Source organism: Podarcis raffonei, chromosome 5 (genome assembly GCF_027172205.1).
Source record: "Podarcis raffonei isolate rPodRaf1 chromosome 5, rPodRaf1.pri, whole genome shotgun sequence".
Taxonomy (NCBI): Eukaryota; Metazoa; Chordata; class Lepidosauria; order Squamata; family Lacertidae; genus Podarcis; species Podarcis raffonei.
Window position 1 is genome coordinate 98,271,305 of NC_070606.1, and position 22,026 is coordinate 98,293,330.

Below are 22,026 nucleotides of genomic sequence, written 5' to 3' on the forward strand. Positions count from 1 at the left end.
GTGAGTCTTAAATTACTGGTAAACCAGAATCCCAAGTATCTTGGGTCATCCAGTGGAAGGTCTGGAAAGAAACTAGAAACCTCCCCACTAAATTCATCTTTCTGATTAGACAGGAACCCTACATGAACCTTTCCCAACACAGTAATGTGGAATAAAAAAGTTTTCATACTGGAAATTTTGTTGATGCTCAGTATTGGGGGGGGGCGCACACAAATATCTATTTCTAAAAATATGTTGTTTCATAAAATTAATCAACAACATAATGAATGGATATAATACCAGTCAAATCTAGAGATGTGTAAGTCTGTGCCCCACTCCCACTTTTCCATTCCACTCCAGGTCTTCACATTTCTAGTAAAATCTAACAGTTTCAACGTTGTAATTAGTTCCATTTCAGATAAACTAAACCTAGGAAATGTTCACATGCTTAATGCATAGTTCACTGGAGCTTGCAGAAGTGAGTACTGTACCTTCCTTTCTCCCCTTAAAATGTAAATAATACAAAAGAAGTGCATCCTTATAAACTGTCATATTTTACAAATATTCCAATAAAATTATTTCCAACTAAAGCTTTGAGTATTTTTGACCATAACATTCAAACCATATTAAGTGTACTTTATTAATGATTCCTCCCTTTAAAAAATGCAAATCTATAAACAAAACACTACTTTTCCAACTTTATGATCAGATGTGCAACTATATAAGAATATATTGTTTATGTCACCTTCGCAGTCGGGCTCTGAGACCTATTATCTCTCCACCTGATGCTTCCCCATCATATCAAGGCACATATGTCAAATCGGGGATGCCAAGTTTCCAACTAACACATTTATGTTTTAAAAATACATTATAGTTTATAACAACAACAAAACGGATCATGTGCCCGTTTTCACTGATGTGGCGTTGGGGGGAGGGATAGTTTTGTTATGAAGAAATCTCTCCTTTCTTTTGCACACATCCTGCACAGTGGGAAGCTCCATGCGGATAGAAATTAAGCTCAGAACATTTAAAGGAAGCTGCTCTCAGACCCATAAAAAGTATTATTAGCCTGACAGGTGTGTGAGTTGACAAGGGAGGCTGCTTTAGCTCCTAAAGAGAAAATGAAAGAGTCACGACACAACCAGGTCAGATATAAAGGAACTAATGTAAGCACACACCGAAAATCATCTGTGAGCTAGACACCTTCTCTATAAGACGAGCACCAAATTGTTCTATCAAGATCAGCCCAGATGTGAGTGACTTTGCCCTTGAAGTCACTGCTTGGAAAAATCTGATGAATGGCTAGGTAAGAACACAAGGGTGGCTGAGCTTTCTGAAGGTATCTGAAGAAGTGTGCATGCACATGAAAGCTTATACCAAGAACAAACTTAGTTGGTCTCTAAGGTGCTACCGGACAATTTTTTTATTTATTTCGACTGCGTCAGACCAACACGGCTACCTACCTGAGCTTTCTTTGTTACTATCACCACCACAACTCATGCAGCACGTATCAAAACCAGAGGGCCAATTTAAATCCAGCCTTACAGCAGAATAAAATAATAAAGCAGACATCACTGCAAACTGCAAGCAAGGGTTCACAATGCTTCTCTGCAAACAAAAAATATTTAGTGCACATAAAAATCAGCATATTAGGGAGACTAGGCTCAGCGGTTTCTCCCTTACACCCTGATTTTCTACATAGTTGCAATGAATCATATAAGCTCACACCTGAAGACTGAGAAGGTACAGCCCAGAAACAAGTTTGCAGCCACATATACTGCGTGCCAAAGGGAGGCCCAAGTACCAAAACAAGCTGCAAAACAAACAGAGGTGTAACCATCTGCTGGACAACTTTTTGTATAAGGAACTTCAACTGAAATGTTTCTGTACAAACCCTGCACTCTCTTCCCCCTTCCTTTTACTGCAATCATATGCAGCTTGGAAGCAACTTTTTGAAAACAGCACAGAAGCCTTTTGAAACATCTGTTGAACAGGAAGTGATGAACGCTGCATCCCACTGACTTTGAGGCTGGTGGTGCCCGACTGGGAGAAAGTCATAATCCGAGCTGGGATTAGTCAGAACCAGATTTTTGTGTCTGTGTGATAAGCACAGCAGATAGCTGTTTAAAAGAACTGTTCACTCAGAAGAGGCAAGTGGCAAGACTTATTTGGGAAATTAATCTCAGCAACAAAGACGAGCACAAGGAAAAGAAGCAAATTTTCTTGGATAAAACAGTCCTCTTCCCAAAAGCCGAAAACAGGCATCACATTTTTGTCTCTGCTGCTTTTCATCTCTTGCAGGCCATACAAGCAACATTGGCTTATGCTTGAAAGTAGTTACGTCAATTTTTTTTAACGTATAAACAAAACTAGTTTTGGTAGCAGAGAAGGCAGCACTTTGAATCAAGCAACCTCTACTTCATTCCTAAATCTGCTCTAGAATTGCAAGTGACCTACAATAAAATGTGCATGTATAATTTCTTCCCTAACTGAAAATACGTACTCTCACTTTCTTACAGTCTTGTGCTCATAGCAGCAGTGAAGAACACAAGTCGCAGCACCTAATTTCACAAAGGCTGTGTCTTACAACACTTTGGCTGCCAACTCATCCAAACATTAGTCAGCTTTTAATCTGTTTATCCAAAGCTAGGTCACACTGTACATTAAGGTGAGACAGCTATTATTATATTTATATATGTGAGAAACAAGCAAAAAGTAGTTAAGCATTATTTATTTACAACCCACTTTTCCACAAAATGTGCTCAAAACAGCTCATCAACTAGAGCAGAACAAACTGGTAAAAGGAAATAGAAAGGTCTTGCCTGGTGCCAGAATGTAATGAAGGCCCTAGGTAGACCTCTGAGAGGACCATGTTTCTTTGCTCTGAGATGGAGGTACCCCAGAAAAGAAACAGTCCAACAATTATCTGAATGAAAAGGCTGGTCAATTTGGGAGAAGGGGGTCTTCAAAAACACTCTTGGTCCAGACCCACTATATTTTACCATATGGTGAGGAAAACTGCAGGACACATGAACCCAAAATAATTGGATAACCTCTTGATAAGCCGTTAATTACATTAATCTTTCTCTAACTGCAGAAACCGAAGATGACAAATCTAAAGAAGCTTCTGTTTCAAAAGCAAAACAGTGCCTGTAGGCCCTTCTCGCTCTTGAACATTTAACACATGGGCCAGTTGTCAGAGCATCAGCAAACAGGAAGCAGGATGTACCTATCAACACCAAAACGGAAGAATGTATCAAGAAACAGGAAAAGTAGTAGCAGCAGCACACAAACACACACACCTTTAAGAAGGTGGGGGTGTGAGAAAGCACCAGAAATGGAAATAATCTGATTTAGTTGTGACTGCGAGGGAATAGTATGTGGGAAATGAGGAAGTTACAGCAATTTCATTATTCTGACATTTTATTATTCTGGCAGAGGTGACAAATAATAGTTTGCAGAGTTCTTTTAAATTTTAAGCAGCTGTTATGTATTTGAATATTTTTATCTTTTCTCAATCTGATTATGAGGTGTTTTATTACTGATGCAGGCAAGTTTCCCAAACTACAATGCTATGTAATAGCTTCATTCTCTCTCTCTCTCTCTCTCTCTCTCTCTCTCTCTCTCTCTCACACACACACACACACACACACTAAAATTCACTTTGTACAGTAATCAAACTATCAAGAGACAGATGCTGAGCTAACATTACTGCTGTTTAGACTTTTAAGAACAGAAAAGATATTATTTAGTGTTGTCTTTTAAGAGAGGCGATGATGCTTTCATATACAGTGGTGCCCCGCAAGACGAATGCCTCGCAAAACGAAAAACGTGCAAGACGAAAGGGTTTTTCAGTTTTTGCGTCGCTTCACTAGACGATTTTCCCTATGGGCTTGCTTCGCAAGACGAAACATTTTGCGAGTTCTTGTGAGTTTGTTTCCTTTTTCTTAAAGCCACTAAGCCGCTAATAGCCACTAAGCCGCTAATAGCCGTGCTTCGCAAGACGAAAAAACCGCAAGACGAAGAGACTCGCGGAACGGATTAATTTCGTCTTGCGAGGCACCACTGTATTTAAGAGCTAGATCACTGCCTGAAGATGTGTTGAGCCTCAGTAGACTTCTTTTTAAATTGGACAGATAGTTAAGAGGTGTCATCCCTTTGGTAGCAGCACTTTGGGGGGGTTGAAACGAGGGCGTGGGACAGCCCCCTTGTGTGAAAATTGCTGTTTTAACAGAGATGGGGTTTTAACTTTGGTGGGTGCTGTTTTATCTGGAGGCTGGGTTTTTTTTAAAGTATTGTTAAATGATATCTGTTAATTTGGATTTTTGTATTTGTGAGCTGGAGTATTGTTTAGGAGCACTTGTTGGGGAGTGTATTGTTTATTAGTGTGTATACATTTATATTGTTAATTGTATTGATTTTTTTATGTTTTGATTATTTTTCTTACGTGTTTTGTGCTTTAATTATTTTTATTATATATTTTGTGCTTTGTATATTGTATACAAATTTAACAAACAATAATAATTACTTCACAAAAATATATGTCTAAGATGAGGGTTGGTCCAAGACATTTGCCGCCGCAGCCAAAATGCCCCCTCTATGCCCTCCCCCTGCAAATCCAGGTCCCCACCATGCCCCCATACTGCCGCCTGCCCCATCACCACAACTGTACCCTCACCTGCCACTACACCAGCACTACTGCCACAATGCAGCAGCAGTGGCTGTGATGGCGGTGCGGGCAAGGCCCTGGTGGGATTGGCAGCAAGGCAATGTGGGAGCACCTGAAACAATTGGCTCCACCTTGCTTAAAGGACAGGCCACACCGGGCTAAGATGTACAATGTCATCACTCTCTGCCTCCATCAGAAGACCAGCATCTTTGGTTAAAATAAGTGAGCGATTCCATTTGCCCACTTTCATCCTAAGTTCTGTTTGTGCTGCATGACATCATGGCAGCAGGATGTACCTTATTTTTCGCCCTATAGGACGCACTTTTCCCCCTCCAAAAATGAAGGGGAAATGTGTGTGTGTCCTATGGGGCGAATGCAGGCTTTCGCTGAAGCCTGGAGAGCGAGAGGGGTCGGTGCGCACCGACCCCTCTCGCTCTCCAGGCTTCGCGCAGCTCTCCGCAAGCTGTGGGAGCCCGCACTGGGCTCCCACGGCTTGCGGAGAGTTGCCTGCATGCTGAAGCCTGGGCACGCAAAGCTCAGCGCGCCCAGGCTTCGCGCAGCTCTCCGCAAGGCGCAGGAGCTTGGCGCCAGGCTCCCACGGCTTGCGGAGAGTTGCCTGTTCTGGGGGCTGGGGTCGGGGGAAGCTCGGGCTTCCCCCGCCCCAGCCCCGCACCAGGGGGGGAAAATAATTTTCCCCCTTTATTTCCCCCCCCAAAAAACTAGGTGCGCCTTATGGGACGGTGTGTCCTATAAGGCGAAAAATACAGTATTATGGCCTCAGTTAAGATTCTCTGCTGCATCCTGCATGCCTCCTCAAGGGCAAAGAGTCCCTTCTCTCCTTGCACAGTGGAGCGGAAAGGCTTGCTTCAACTTGATTTGTATACTAAATCAGTAACAGCATAAAACCCTGAGACTGCAGGTGAGAGCTCACATGCCTGAAAGCTCTTCCAAAGAAAAGATTCCTTGTATGTAAAGCAAAATCAGGTACTTCAGAGACAAGTGTTCTGATTTAGCCAGTTTTCTATGTGTGTGGGATGGGGAGTATGGAAGAGAACTGAGATTCCAGTTGGGACTCATGTAACTACAAGTGGTACGGTTCAGGTACAGCTTTACTACCTCATCTGAGAATTTGAGTCAAAAGTATTTCTATCCAAGATGCCCTAAGAACTGGTGCTGAGACTAAGTCTCTCACTCATACACAGCATGCATTATATACCCATGAGAGAAAAAAGACAATACACACACATGCGTACCCTACAGGTGAAAGTTGTTATTTAGATCAGGAATCCCAAACTGAAGAGGGAGCTGAAGAGAAAGAAAGTTGTAACTGAAGGCTTCCAAAAATGCTCACAACACTTACAAGAACAACTCCAGATGTTAAACTGATGTGGGATTAACATCATTGGGTTAAGATCACACTTTAATCTAGTCCCATGATAGATTATATTATTGAAGCTCATGCAGAAAATAGAGGTTAAATTAACCCGTCTTCAAAACTATAGTTTGCAAGAACAAACCACTAAATTACTGAAGACATGGCCTACCTCTAAGGCTGCAAAATTAAAGAGGGAAGAGACAGCATGGCTGAAACTTTTAAGGATACTTTTCTATAAAATGAGTCTCTTTCTAGCAGTTCCCCAGGCTTTTATTTGCCTCTCTGCCATAACTTGAAAATACTTCATAATAAAATACTTCTATGGACACATCACTAGATCTCCAACTAGGCTCCATGGGTGTTACAAAACTGACTCCTTAATCATTTCTTTGGTTAGTAATTATGAAAGGTCAGCATAAAATATAATCATTAAGCATATTCAGGATTATACATTTTTCATTGTTTTTTTTTTTTAGGTGATTAATATTTTTTTAATTAAATGTTTATTAGCATTTTCAAAAAACAAACAAGAACAAAAAATAAACAGAACAAAAGAAAAATACAGAAATACATAACACAATTAAACAACAAAAGAAAAATAGAAAAAAAACACATAAAGTTACTAATACTTATTGTTCTTAACCTTATTTCTCAGACCTCCTCACACCTCCCCTTCTTGTATTCCAATTTAAATTGTCAGTTCAGCAAGTCCTTAACTTATTTCTTTACCTTAATCTTATACATTTATTCTAACATACCATTTTTTACTTTGCTTCTTTTTTCCATTTCCTCCATTTATTTTTAACAATCTTATTTTCAATTAATTTAAAAAAGAAGAAACCAATTTTACCTTGTTAAAAACACACATCAATACTTATACCTCATTAGTTATTCTTAAGCCTTTTTCCTAAAGTCGACCAAAATTTCCCTTCCACGATTTACCCAATTTCCTTACCACTAATTAAAAATAAAAAAAAAAGAAAACAAATTATCCTTATGTGCCCTTTGGATTCCCAGTCTCCTCCCACCCTTTTCCCGGTTCCAATCCCCGACCAATGTCCATCAGTCTTTATGTTATTTATTTAGCCTGGAGACCTCACATCTGAGGCCCTTTTATCTCTCTCAGTTCCTTTCTGCCGGTCTCTTTGATAGTCCTTAATGTTAAACCCCAAGTCTCGAAGGGGCTCCGGCCCAGCAGAATCCTTGTTGCTTCCAGCCAGTCTTCCGTACTTAAAAACAAAGCCTGTGGGGGGCTCCAACTCTTGTTTCAAATTTCTTACAGATCCAGATGTCCCCAAGGCTCCAGCTTTCACCTTCCGCAGATTTGTAATCCTCAGGTCTTCAGATCTCCTCCAAGGGAGATCTCTCCATTTTCCAGGCTCCCATTCAGACCAGGCTTTCCACATCCAATTTTTATTGTCCTTTTTTATCATCATGTCGGGCCTCATATTGTAACTCTCCTTCAACTCCTGCACATCTCCTGCTTCTCCTTCATTTTCTTCAAAAACAACACCTTGCTCCATCATTTCTGCACTTTCAGTTTCATTTATTTGTTCAGTTAAGTAGGCTTCCTGTTTCAAGTCCTTATCAGGCTCAGAACTGTTGTTTACTGTCCAGTGTAGTAGTGATACCTTTGTAGACATAACATTGTATTCATCTTTCAAGTTTCCCAAGAGAGCGAGTGTTCTGTCCAGTTCTGCTTGGAATTTACGTACTCCAGTCATTTTTGTAATGTAGTATCCTTGTTACCCCTCTAGGGGGATTTTAATTCCTTGATATTCCTTTCAGCTCAAAACCAAAAGTCCAGTTATTTTGTATCAGCCCTCATTATTTTCAACAAAGTTGTACCAAGTAAGCCAGCAAAAACAGCAGAAACAATGTTCTCTTTTTCCAGCTGGCAACTAGCTGACTAGCAGCTCTCTTGACAGCTGTCAAAATCTTCCATGCAACAGACTTTCTCTTGGGGTGTTCCCGGGTCTCGGGGGGGGGGGGTGAAATTCCAATCCCCAAATTCTTTTTATCCTCCAGTAAATCCTTATAGTGTCAAAACCGTGGAATCAAGATCTTTTCACTAAAAAACAGGTTCTCTCGACCTTAGTTACCCAGTCCTTTGCTTTAAATTGTTTACAAAGAGGGGGGGGGTTGACTTCCTTTTTAGCCCCTTCCCGCTCGTTCCAGATCCAAAATTAAAATTTTTTAACGTTCCAATCTCCGTATTACTCACGGGTTTATATTTTAGAGTCCAGTCGGTCTTGAAAGAAGTTGGCGCTCTCTGTCAATGGCTTGCGGCTTCACTCCGTAGGCGAGGGAGTACTCTCAGCACCACGCCTCACCCTGCCTCCGTTCCGAAGCCTTTAAAAAGGCTCCGTCCCGGATTGGGGGGGCGCAAGTGGTGCCCGCCGAGTCTCTGTGTTCACAGGCATCCGCGCCTGTGATTTTAAGGGTCCCCGCTTCGCCGCAGCGGCCAGACCCAGACGCTACGGAGCCGATTCCCTCCGGAGCTCGGAGGGAATCCGCCATTAAACAATGGCGCCAACCCGGAAGTCCTATACATTTTTCATTGTTAATGCTACCATAGACCTATTTCTTCGTTTTAAATCTCAACAATCATAATTGTCTTACTAGTGCTATACTGTCACTGACAGTAGCATCCCACTAAAATAAAAAAAAGCCAAGTAGAAAGGATTAGTCTTGGTTTGTTTGGCTCACTGGCTTCTCTCAGTTAGAACCATCCATTTTTCTTACATTTATACCTCACCATTCTTATCTTAGACCAGACCCAACCAGACCAGACCCAAGCCTTCTTAGCTTCAGACCATCACGCAGAATCAAGGCTCAATCAGATTTTCAAAATTGTTTGCTGATTTAAGATACCTATTGTCTAAAAAACTTTAACAGATAAACTGCAGAACAGCAATGGAATTTTCTTAATGAACCAAGTTACATAATTTTTTGACAATACCCTGCTCCCACTTTACCAGGTGCAGTCACTTGAAGTTTGAAAGCAGTGACTGTCTTTTCATTCAAATAAAAATGCCTTAAACAATCTTACATTATGCATTAATATATGAAAATTATGATAACAAGGCTGCAAAATTGTAGTAGAGATCAAATGAGCTCATTATGACATTCCCATCGAATGGTCTCCATAAGGACAGGGTAATTGTTCACCCACTTCGAAGACTCCTGCAGGATTCAGAAACATCTTTCAATTTTTTTAGAGTTGTCAGACCCACTTTTTTGTTGACCACACATGGCTGCCCTGTCTATTGCACTGCATTTCTTCAAAGGGATCACAAAGACACTAGAGACCACATAAAATGTGGCTTCAAAGTTCTGAACAGGGTGTCCTACTTTGGTGTGAAATAATGCTGATTAGAATGCTTAAAATGCAGGCCGCCATATGCCCAAACCTTTGCTTTTCCAAATCTCTTTTCCAAATCCACTTTGTCCAACCTTCTATTACTAAATTGATTACAGCTTTAGCTACTGCTCCCCTTCCTCCTCACCCTTTAACCATCTGTGCAGATTCTGCCCAATTTAAAAAACATCTACTGAGGAACAAGCTGAACACATCTTCAGTGCTTTAGTTCTTAAAGATATGAAAGCACCACCGCCTCTCTAAAAAGACAACACCAAATGATATCTTAAAAGTCATGCATGTGACTTCAGACAAAAAGTATCCTTTCACAAGCAAAAAAAAAGAGAACCAGTTTTCAGTATTTTATTACTTGGAAATCCCACAACCTACCAGTGAGCAAACACGAAAATACTGATACCCAGCTATTATTTTAAAACATTAAAAGAATTCAAGGGTCATCTAGTCTGTAACACAACCTGAAACATTTTACTACCATTTTAACCATTCAAAAATGAAGTAAAGAACTATTTGAAGTAATCATCACAGTCCTCTGCTTTTTATTCTGGGACAATTAATGAACAAGAATTCATAAAGAGTCAATCAACTCCTTGCAGAGATTTATCACGGATTACAAACCGATTTGATTAGTTAAGCCTAGCTCTTTCAGAAGATGGGCTGAGCAGCAATGTAAATATTTGACAACATGTATAGTAGCTGCCTTTGCTACTAGTTCTGTTTACTTCTGTTTGCCTATTGCTATCACAACTCAGGTGATTAAAATTTTATCTCACTAAAAACACTGTGTTCAAATCATTGCTCAGTCATAAACAAGATCGGAAGTTCTTCAATCTTCCAAGCCATGACTTAGAGAACAGGGAGCAAGTCCTGTGCTCATGCACTTGGGGTTAACAGAATATTTCCTGGTTTGATGACGACACAATTTGCCGCCAAATTAACAAATTGTAGTTTGAGTGAGTCCTCTAAACTAGGATCAAACTGAGGTTTGCATACCATAGTTTGCCAATTTGGAATTAAACAGCAAAATGTGATTTAATCAAAGTAGAAAAAATTACATTAAGCCTAGAAATGCAGATCATGGCTATTTGCCCATGTCTCACTGTAAACGCTTTAAAAGCAGCAGTTGGAACACAATATATTTTTCAATTACCTTAGCCTTTTTACTTTAAAATAAAAATATCCTAGCGTGTTTTAAATTCTCTTTTACTGTAAGCTCCCTTGGAGACTGTTAAGAAGAATATAAATATTTTAAATAAGCCAAACTTTTTCTGCCTCCAATATGTTGTTCAATTCTTGAACAATTAGAATGGATGGGAACTGGGTGACAGCTAGTGTTCCCACAAACTACTGTAAAAGTACAATGAGCCTCAACGAAGACAATAGAGAACAAATGGACTATTGTTTATCATTCTAACCAGCTAATCATTCATTGCAATGAGGATTTTATACAGATGCTTTCTATCATGTGCCTTTGAGAAGTGTTCTCTCAGAATTGCTTCTTGTTGCTATACTGTTTTAAATGCCTGTTAAAAACTTTATACCCAGAAATGTAATTTAGTTGCACAAGCTTGATTTAAAATTCTGGCTGACTTTACTGATGTATGTTTTACAATTGTTTTATATTATTTTATGTGTTATGACTTAAGAGCTCTTCCAAAGCATGGTATAGGTGATTCTAAAAATAAAATAAAGGCCAGAAACATTTCCCAAAGAGAGCAGCCTTGTTTGATATGAAGATCAATTTCAGAGCCGACATGAAGGGTAAAGGAGTTGGATGTGGAACAAATACCTGCCAAGTTATCAACCTGCGATGTATGAAAACAGGGACATTTCTAGTAAATCGTGATGGAAGACACAGATCTTTCCATATGAGCCTAACTGGAACCTGATATCATCTTCTGAGGGTGGCAACATAAGAACAGCCTTCTCTGCAGTGACTTCCCACTTGTGGAACGCTCTCCCCAGGGAAGTTAGCCTGGGACACCTTTATACACCTTTAGGTGCCAAGCAAAAACGTTCCTTTTTTTTAAAACCAGGCCTTTGGTTGATCTGATTTACATCCTATGCCTTTCTAAAATATTTGGGGGGGGGCGGGGGGATATTGGGTTGTTCTTTTTATTTTTATTAGGTATTTTGTCGTTTTACATCTTGATTTTATTCTAATAATAACCTTAGTCTTCTTATTTTCAACTACATGGTTAGGATAAGAAAGGTTACGCTATCTGTGACACAGCAGCTGAGACAAAAAGGGATATCCTCAAGTTAATTGCTAAGTATTTAACCTGACAGGGCTATGTTATGACATATTTTGAAAACAATCATGCTTACCAAGTGGTAAAAGGAGTGTAACCACAGTTTAATTTATCTTATGGTAAGGCAGCACAGGGTCTTGACTCCCTGAACCTGCAATACACAGGTTAACAGCACTGTGTGGCTGTCTAGCCACAACCTTGTTTTGAATCCACTCATCCATGGGTCAGTGAAGGCTATATTTGCCTTGGAAATACAGAGAACAACACTGAACACATGGTTCTGATGAACTAAGATCTTTTTACTTTTAGAACATTACTATGATTATTTATTTTCTTTATTTATCATCCAACTTTCCTCCAACAAGCTCAAGGCAGCATCCGTAGCTCTTGCCACTTCATTTCCTCCTCCCAATAACCCTGTGAAATAGGTTAGGCTGAAAGGACAGTGACTGGAGGGTGGAGGAAAAACTAAGTCAAATAACCTGATATGAGAAATCAGCAAAGAGCCTACGAGGGGGAAGAGACATTGGAGGTCACCTAGTTCAACCTTCCTGCACAAAGTAGAACGTAACTGATAGATACCATCCAGCCTCTGCTTTAATATCTCTGGAGAAGGTAAAGAGGAATGGTAAAGGACCCCTGGGCAGCTAATTCGACTATGGGGTGAGGCGCTCATCTCTGCTTAGTTTCAGGCCAAAGGGAGATGGCGTTTGTCTGTGGACAGCTTTTCTAGGACATGTGGCCAGAATGACTAAACCACTTCTGGCACAAAGGGACACTGTGACGAGTGCCAGAGCGCACGGAAATGCCATTTATCTTCCCATCATAGTGGTACCTATTTATCTACTCGTGCTGGTATGCTTCTGAACTGCTATGCTGGCAGGAGCTGGGACGGAGCAGCAGGAGGACAGCCCACCAGCTCTGAAGAAGTCTGCTCCTTTACTGAGCTGCTCTTGCTGTTAGGATGTTTCTCCTAATGTTGAGCTAAAATCTGCTTCCCTGCAAATACCATCTTATCACAACCAGATGATCATAAACAATGATTAAAAGCTTAGAAAATAAAGCTGTGCATACAGCTGCTTTCTTGCAGTCAGGAAAACTGTAGAACAGGGTCATTCCAGGACCTTGGTACTATCCACTTTTACAACCTTACAGTGGCAGCAGCAATAAACAGCCATCGTGAAGCTAAGGCTCCAAGACTTTGGCCACCTCATGAGAAGAGAAGACTCCCTGGAAAAGACCCTGATGTTGGGAAAGATGGAGGGCGCAAAGAGAAGGGGACGACAGAGGACGAGATGATGGGACAGTGTTCTCGAAGCTACTAACATGAGTTTGACCAAACTGCGGGAGGCAGTGGAAGACAGGAGTGCCTGGCGTGCTCTGGTCCATGAGGTCACGAAGAGTCGGACACAACTAAACAACAACAGAGTCCATGAAAGGTCCATGTATGCCACATACTTCGTTCCCCATTTGTTAACTCGCAATGCAGCTGAATAGCTTCACACTGTAACAGCCCTACTGGGCTTGATCTATGTACTATCCAGCAATAACCTTGCAAACAAGTCCACTAAAATAACATGCCTAGATTTCATTAGAGCACACATACCTATTTGTTAAGACATTTGTGGCCTAGAAAAGGCCAGCGTGGCAAGCACACTGGGGCTAGAAATTCTAATTTCACATATGGGGTCTGAACCAGCTGTGACTGACCAGGAAGACCACCTTGGTCACCTCTCTTCAAAAATGACATTGCAGAGCTGGAAAAGGTTCAGAAAACAGAGTAACTCTCCTATGAGAAACAACATTTGGAGCGTATTAGTTTAAAAAGAAAGGGCAGGGAAGGCAGGGGGCATGACTGAGGTGTACAAGATTATGCATGATGCAGAGGAAGTGGATAGGGAAAAGTTTCTGTCCCTCTCTCATAAAACTAAAACTCAGGGTCATCCAATGAAGCTAAATGTTGGGAGACTCAGGATAGACAAAAGGAGGGACCTCTTCACGGAGGGCATAGCTAAAACTATGGGATTCACTCCCACAAGAGGCAGTCAAGGCCCCCAATATGGGTGGCTTTAAAGGGGGATTAGATACGGTAATTCATGGAGCACAAGGCTATCAATGGCTACCAGACTGGCCACAATGGCTATATTCTACCTCCACTGCCAGATGCAGTATGACATGGAGCATCAGTTGTTGGGAACCATGGTGGGGAGAATGCTGTTGCACTCAGGTCCTAGAATAAAATGCTGGACAAGATGGGACTTGGACCTGATCCAGCAAGGCTCTTCTTATGTTCTTAGAGCTTCTCTGCCTGAAGGCAATTCTTCCTTCACATAAGTGGCCACATGAACAACCATTTTACAAAGATGATCTATAGCCCAGTCTAACAGCTTTGAGCTGTCTAAAGGGTTTCAAAGCAGATACATGTTTTAAGTAAGGCCTGCATTCTGGCTTCATCCAATGGAGGCAACTATGCAACACTTCATTCACTACAATATGTTGAATCCTGCATTTCTGCTACTGCATGCAGTGTACTATACAGAACCAACAAGGTTTCAATCTACATTGGGAACTTTCTTTTTAAAGATTGAGGCTAGGGATTGACAAGGAAGTAGTAAAAATAAGGGTAAGAGGCTTAAATGTAAACTGACAGGGAATAGAATTAAGAGACGTTTTTGCACGGAAAGGCATTAGATTAACAGTTGTTTTAGGTAAGTGTCTGATGACATTCGGACCATCTATTTATTCATTTAAATCTAACTAAACATCTCTCAACTCTATCTCCAAATAAACTTTTTAAAAGGAGCAGATGCCACAGCTAACTATTGTTCCTTATATTTTACTGCATCTTAAGGGCTTGTTTACATTTTATATTTCTGCTCAGGAAAGTTTCATTTCATTAAATGTGCCCCCTTAGTTTTATCCCACTGTCAGCATTTATTTATTTATGTATGGCAGTCTCCAATATTACAAAACCCTCAAAAATAGAAAAGTTGGAACTAGATCTTGTAAGCAAACAATTCCTACTCCAGCAGCTAATTTTCTTCATGCAGAATAATATTCTGCTTTATACTTCAGATCTATACAGTATAAGCACCTGACATACAATGTTATCAGCCCTGTGCATCACTTTGTGTGGCACCTCACAGCTCTGGCTTTCTAACAGAAGAGTGTAAGGGGCAAAAGCTGGTGAAAGGACTAGATGCCACCGATCTTCTCAAAGGTGCTAAATAAAAGCTGTTTCCAGCCTTACTTCACAATTGGCAGCACTAATGACAGCTGGCATTTTAAATATGGAGAAGGGACTGGGGTGAGTATGTAACATTATTGCCTGTCCCAAACAGCATGGAGAATGGAAGAACGTAAGCAATTATTGATTATGAAGGGATGAGAACAGACAGGAATGGATTTTAAACTGTACTGCATTGTGCTGTGAAGCACAAGTGCTAAACCACAGCCGAGCATCTTAAGAAAGCAGAATAACTGAAGTCAGACAATCTACACCTCCAGCCTAAATACAGCAAGTTTACTTTTAAGCAAGCATGCTCAGGGCTTACAGCTGTAGGCTCACTTAATTTGTTTCTAAGCTTCTGAGGCCATGTGCCATATTCCCATTTTGAAACTGCGGTAGTCATTAAGAGCATGAGCTATGAACCGGAAAGTCCCCCGATCAAATCACAGCTCAGCCAGCTCATCTCACTAGGTGGCCTTAGGCAAGCCTCTCTCTCTCAGCTTCACCCCTCATCAGTAATAGGGGAATAATACTTCTAGCCCAACTTACAGGGTTGATGGCATTACTGCGAATGTATCCGAGCACTTGGAGAAAAGCAGGACTGTTGGTTTTTATCCAAAGAAATATGATCTGTAGTACTTTAAAAATAGTATTAGATTTCTCAAATATTATTTTCAGCCAGGTTTTTAAAAATCCCTTAAAAATCAAGTATACCACAACAAATATATGATTGGTTCTACTATCCATTCTGAAGGAAATCAGCCCTGAGTGCTCACTGGAAGGACAGATCCTGAAGCTGAGGCTCCAATACTTTGGCCACCTCATGAGAAGAGAAGACTCCCTGGAAAAGACCCTGGTGTTGGGAAAGATGGAGGGCACAAGGAGAAGGGGACGACGGAGGACGAGATGGTGGGACAATGTTCTCGAAGCTACTAACATGAGTTTGACCAAACTGCGGGAGGCAGTGGAAGACAGGAGTGCCTGGCGTGCTCTGGTCCAGGGGGTCACGAAGAGCCGGGCACGACTAAACGACTAAACAACAACAACTATCTTAACAAAGTCTGCAGTATTCTTAACATGGAAAGATGTAGTACAGCATTCCAGCTGAGGAAATCTGGTCTGTACACCCTATTATTCACAGCTTACACCCTACTATTCACAACTTAATGCTGACCCATCCCAAGATCACTCTGCAGGTCCACAGGCAGACTTTTGAACCCAGGTCCCACAGGTTTCACATCCAGAAATCTTTCAACTTCATCTTTTTCTGCTAGCAAACCTGTTTCAAACCACACAAATTTTGCGAAAAGTTGTATCAGAATCAAGTTTGCAGCCACAGATGGTAACATCTGAATTCATCTAACAATGGAGATTAAGACGTTTCACAATGATGACTCATAGTATTTGTATTTATAATAAACACTTCTAGACATAGTCACATGTCAAATGATACAAAATAAACACTGTGCTTCCATTCACTGAATTCCTCCCCCCCCCCTTTCTTGGCTATTTGACTATTCATCTGGGTTCATCTGCATTCTGTTTATCCCACATAGTCCAGTTTGACAGCTTGTTCTCATTTAGACAGACCTGTAAATACTTAATCTACTTTGAATTATTCTATCCATCCTAAATACAGGCTGCCACAATTGGGCTCCATTTGCTTGTGTAAGCGTACTATGAAATTGGCAGTTACCAGGCCGTCAAGCCCATATTTAGAGTGGAATTTTCAACCGTACAACGAACAAATACACATTCATGCGACAGCATTTTTTGCAGAGTGAAAGAGTTCCTACCCAGTCCCCAGGCTCCAAGTCTTCACTACCCCACAATAAAAAAGTGTCCTGCTTTTTCAATTCCTCACAGATCCCTGGGTCCAGCTCTACCGGTGCCCACCCTAGATGCCACCCTCGAAATGCTGCCATCTATTCTCCAGCAGGTTCTCCCAGCCTACAGGGGCCCATGAAATACCCTCTTAAGTCGGGGTAGGGGGAGAAGAGGGAAGTGTTCCAGATGGTGGACTATTCCACTGTGGGGGTTTCCCTATTCCTCGGGGACTCCCTAATTCTCCAGGGATCAAGACCCTTATTCACCACCACCCATTATGCTTTCAAAATTATTTTGAATCATTTCGATTTGTGGAGGAGGGAGTGGCAGTTGTACACCACATTTCACACTCATACGGTAGAAAAGAAGGAAACTTTACAGTCCTCAGCTGAACCAAAGCCTTCGTGTGTGCAACTGCTCATATTAATCATTTGTCAGCTAAAGCTCTCCTCCTCCCCTCGATCAAGTTTAGATTGTGAGGCTCCTTGGGGCAGGGACCTGCCTTTTGCACCTCTCTCTCTGGACATACAACCAAACTGATGGTGCTATGTTGCCATCTTGGGGGTCCCTTTGAACAGAAAGGCAGGTTAGAACAGCTGTCATATGGAAGAAGGAACAAGCTTGTTTTTTCCTGCCCCGCTGGAGGGTAGGATTCGAACAAATGGCTTCAGGTTACCAGAAAGGAGATTCTGATCCAACATCAGGAAAAACTTTCCGACAGTAAAAGCTATTTGACAGTGGAACAGTCCCCGTCAGGAGGTTGTGGACTCTCTTTCCTTGCAGATTTTTGAGCAGAGGTTGGACGGCCACATGTCATATATGATCTAGCTGAGATTCCTGAATTGCAGGGGGTTGGACTAGATGACCCTTGGTGTTCTGTCCAACTCTACAATTCTATGATTCTAAGTGTTTTTAATAAATCTAATATCTAAGCTACACAAACATTTTCCCCCATTCTACTTTTGCAGGATCATTTTCTCATTTTCTGTGATCCCAGAAGTATAATATTTCATAAATAACACCACATAATACATTCAACACCACTTTGGCATCCAGTGCAGGTGGTTTGTAATATACAAATGCTTGTATTACAGATACAAAATCCACACATAAGCGGCCCACAACTTATGCTTATTTACTCAGAGATCAGTCTACTGACTTCAAATGAGGCTTACTCCCCAGTAAGTGTTTTGAAGACTGCAATCATAACACCACCTATCTGAAATTAACCCCAATACTGGTAATTGCATTTATTTGCAAGCATCCCAATTCATGCATACTGGCATGAAACAATTCACTAATCCACACAATTTTTGTGGAATAGCAGGGCAATGTTTACTTAGAAGTAAGTCCCAGGGAGATCAATTGGGCATACTCCCCAGTAAATAAGGTTCTAGCAGCCTTACCAGGGTGGTCTACAAGTATGGCTGCACATTTTGACTAGCACTGCGAAGCATCCTTGGCTCTTGGGGCTCACCAGCACAGACACACACACAACCCAACTAAGAAGGAAGGAAAGCAGCCTTCGCCTCGCTCCCACACTCTGGTTAGAGTTACAAAGCAGCCTTTCTGGCATCGTGGTTAAGGGTGTCAGATGAAGACCTGGGAAGCCAGGGTACAAATCCCTACTCAGTGATGAAGCTCAATGAGTGACCTTAGGTGCCAGTCACTCTCAGTCCGACCCCCCTCACAGGATTACTCTGAGGATAAAATGGGGAAGGGGAGATCTCTATGCACCACACTGAGCTCCTAGGAGGAATCATAGAATTGTAGGCTTGGAAAGGACCTCAAGGGGCATCTAGTCCAACCCCATGCAATACCGCTAAATAATCCCTGGCAAATGACCATCCAACCTCTGCTTAAAAACCTCCAGAGAAACAGAACCCAGCACCTTCTAAGAGAGTCCATTCTACTGTCGAACAGCTCTTACCGTCAGAAAGTCCTTCCTAATGTTTTTGCTCCAGGTTCCATGTGACCCCTTCAGATACTTGAAGATGGCTATCATATGTCCTCTCTGTCTACTCTCCCTCAGGCTAAACATACTCAACTCCCTTAACCGTTCTTACAAGGCTTGGTTTCCAGACCCTTGATCATCTCGGTCACCTTCCTTTGCACATGTTGCAGCTTGTCAACAACCTTCTTAAATTGTGGTGGCCAGAACTGGACATGTTACTCCAGGTGGGGTCTGACCGAGGTTGAATAGAGAAGGACTATAACTTCCCTTGATCTGGACACTGTAACTTCTGTTGATGAGGCCAAGAATCGCATTAGCTTTTTGGCTGCTACATCACACTTGAAAGAAAGGATAGAAAAACTGAGAGAGCCAGTGTGTTGCAGTAGTTAAGGAGTGTCAGACTAGGACTTGGGAGAGACAAGGGTTCAAATCCCCACTCGGCCATGAAGTTCACCGGGTGGCCTTGGATGCCAGCCAACCACTGCCTCTCTCTGCCCAACCCACCCCCCACTGGGGTGTTTTGGGGGTTAACTAAAGAGGCGGGGAGAGGAGAAACAATACACACTGCCCTTGAGTCATAGAATCATAGACTTCTAAAGTTGGAAGGGGTCCCGAGGATCATCTAGTCCAACCCCCTGCAATGCAGGAATCTTTTGCCCAACATGGGACTCAAACCCACAACCCTGAGATTAAGGATCATATTATTGTAGAGTTGAAAGGGACACAAGGGCCATCTAGTCCAACCGCCGCTGCAATGCAGGAATCTTTTGCCCAACATGGGGATCAAACCAATGACCCTGGCCAACTGACCTATCATATAACCCATGAAGGAAAAATACGGGATATATTTGTAATGACAGATGCTAATCTGTGGCAGAGAACAGGTGGAGCCAAATCCAGAATAACCAACGACGCATGGAACGAAGACCTGGGTTCGAGTCCCGTCCCCCCACTCAGCTCACTGAGTGTCGGGGGGGGGGGAACCACTGCCTCTCTCAGCCTAGCCCACCTCACAGGGGTGTTGTGGAGGTGGCCGGAAGAGGGCGGGGAAAGAAAACCATGTATGCCCACCGTCGGATTAAAAGGCGGGCTATGAACGTGACCAACGAAGCAGTCCAGCCAATAAAATAAATAGGTGGAGGGGCGCAAAGAGGGCCATTTGGGCCAGCGCCCCTGGAGGAGACCCTCTTGCCCTCCCCCCAAACACTGAGGGGTGGGGGGAGCACCCCTTGTCCCCCCAAACACTGAGGGGTGGGGGGAACACCCCTTGCCCCCCAAACACTGAGGGGTGGAGGGAACACCCTTTGTCCCCCAAACACTGAGGAATGGAGGGAACACCCTTTGTCCCCCAAACACTGAGGGGTGGGGGAGCACCCTTTGCCCCCCCAAACACAGAGGGGTGGAGGGAAACCCCTTGCCCCCCCAAACACTGAGGGGTGGGGGGAGCACCCTTTGCCCCCCCAAACACTGAGGGGTGGGGGAGCACCCCTTGCCCCCCAAACACTAAGGGGTGGGGGGAGCACGCCTTGCCCCCCCAAACACTGAGGGGTGGGGGAGCACTCTTTGCCCCCCAAACACTGAGGGGTGGAGGGAGCACTCTTTGCCCCCCAAACACTGAGGGGTGGAGGGAACACCCCTTGCCCCCCAAACACAGAGGGGTGGGGGGAGCACGCCTTGCCCCCTCCCGCCCCAGAGGCTCTTGGGGGCTCCCCCTCCCATATATTGGGGGGCGCAGCCCTCCCTCTCCCCCCGCCCCGGTTCCCCTCTCCTCACCGGCCTGCGTGGTGTCGCTGAGGTCGTGGCTGGCGGCGCTGCCCCGCGGGTAGTCCCTCAGCTTCCTGCCGCTCAGGCTGAGGGCGCCGCTGGCCGCCGCCTCCTCCAGCGCCCGCTCCAAGGAGCGCGTCCACGACGACGGGCCCGCCGAAGAGGCAGCAGCGCCTCCGCCGCCCCCCGAACCCAGGCCCCCTCCTCCTCCTCCCCCCGGCATGAGCGCCCCGGAGACCCCGCCGGAGCAGCCGCTGCTTCCTCCGCCCGCGCCGCCGCCCTCCGACGCCGCCGACGCCGCCAGCCCCGCGGCCGCCATTTCCCCCACCCCCCGCGCTCTCCTCCCTCAGGAGCCCCGCCAAGCTGCGCATGCTCCGCGGAAGGAGCCGGCCGGGGAAAGGGAGGGGAGGCGGGCCGGGCGGAAGCGCCCGCTAAGGGCGACACGGAAGGGGAACGCGCCTGCGCGGAGGAAGGACCCGGGCGGCTGCAGGGAAAGGGGCGGGGCGAGGGACAAGGGCGTCTTTCGTGTTAGACCCGAACCTGGAGGGTTTTTTTTCTCTTTCTGCTGAACTACAACTCCCGTCATGCCGCGCTGGGGCTGATGGGAGTTGGAGTCCCACAAGCTCATTTTTCTGGCTTTTAAGTTATTTTTTAAAGCAGTTTTTGTACTGAGTTTCCATGCTGTAACCCAGTGATGGGCGGGAAGCAAATAAATAAATAAATAAATAATATTTTTTTTAAAAAGTAAATAAGTAGCCAAAGGCCATGGCAATTCCATGCAATCATAAAGTAAGTTAAGTAAATAAAAAGATCTACAGGTTGCCAACTTCTGACGCACCTTTTCGCCCCCATGAGTGAAGTGGTGTATTATTTTGAACAGTGCAAATAGTTGTGTCATTTGGGGTTCTTTTGTGTTTGCGTCTATCGTTCATTTATTGCAATGCATAAAATATTGTTTATTTTTGTAAACCATCTTTCCACCCTTTGGAGCACACATAGTCATACCAACCAATAATTAAAATAACCACCAATAATTAAAATGCCGAAAACAAAAAATCCGAATGCAGCAGGCAATAATATTGGAACTTTAAAGAATTCCTTATTTCCAGTTATGTCCCAGGGCAAACAAGTGCATCTTCGATCAACGACGGAACCTGGTCAATGGGGGAGTCCAACCAAACTTCCCCAGTGGGGCACCACCACCAAGAAAGCGCTACTTTGCATGAACTACGCCCATCAGTGGCACTACAAAGAGGACCTCCCCACTGATCTCAAAGCATGAGCAGGCAGTTGAGGGGAATATATCAAAATGCCGCAGCTATTCCAACCCTGACACCCTTATCCAGAAAACTGTATCTACAGATAAAGGTAAAGGTACCCCTGCCCGTACGGGCCAGTCGTATCCGACTCTAGGGTTGTGCGCCCATCTCACTTAAGAGGCTGGGGGCCAGCGCTGTCTGGAGACACTTCTGGGTCACGTGGCCAGCGTGACGAAGCTGCTCTGGCGAACCAGCACCAGCGCAGCACACGGAACGCAGTTTACCTTCCCGCTATAAAGCGGTACCTATTTATCTACTTGCACTTAAGAGTGCTTTCGA

The 22,026-nt window shown here is 43.5% G+C and overlaps 1 protein-coding gene across 8 annotated transcripts in view; it reads right to left on the reverse strand.

Moving 5' to 3' along the window:
- LRCH3 (leucine rich repeats and calponin homology domain containing 3) overlaps positions 1-20,654 on the reverse strand; it is an 85,754-nt gene extending 65,100 nt beyond the window's left edge. For all 8 annotated transcript variants that reach the window (XM_053387341.1, XM_053387336.1, XM_053387338.1 and 5 more), the window contains exon 1: positions 20,438-20,654. In XM_053387341.1, coding sequence (XP_053243316.1) covers positions 20,438-20,651 — 214 coding nt within the window. In that variant the 5' untranslated portion in view covers positions 20,652-20,654. The remainder of the gene's footprint in view (positions 1-20,437) is intronic.
- Between the last annotated feature and the right edge of the window lie 1,372 nt (positions 20,655-22,026).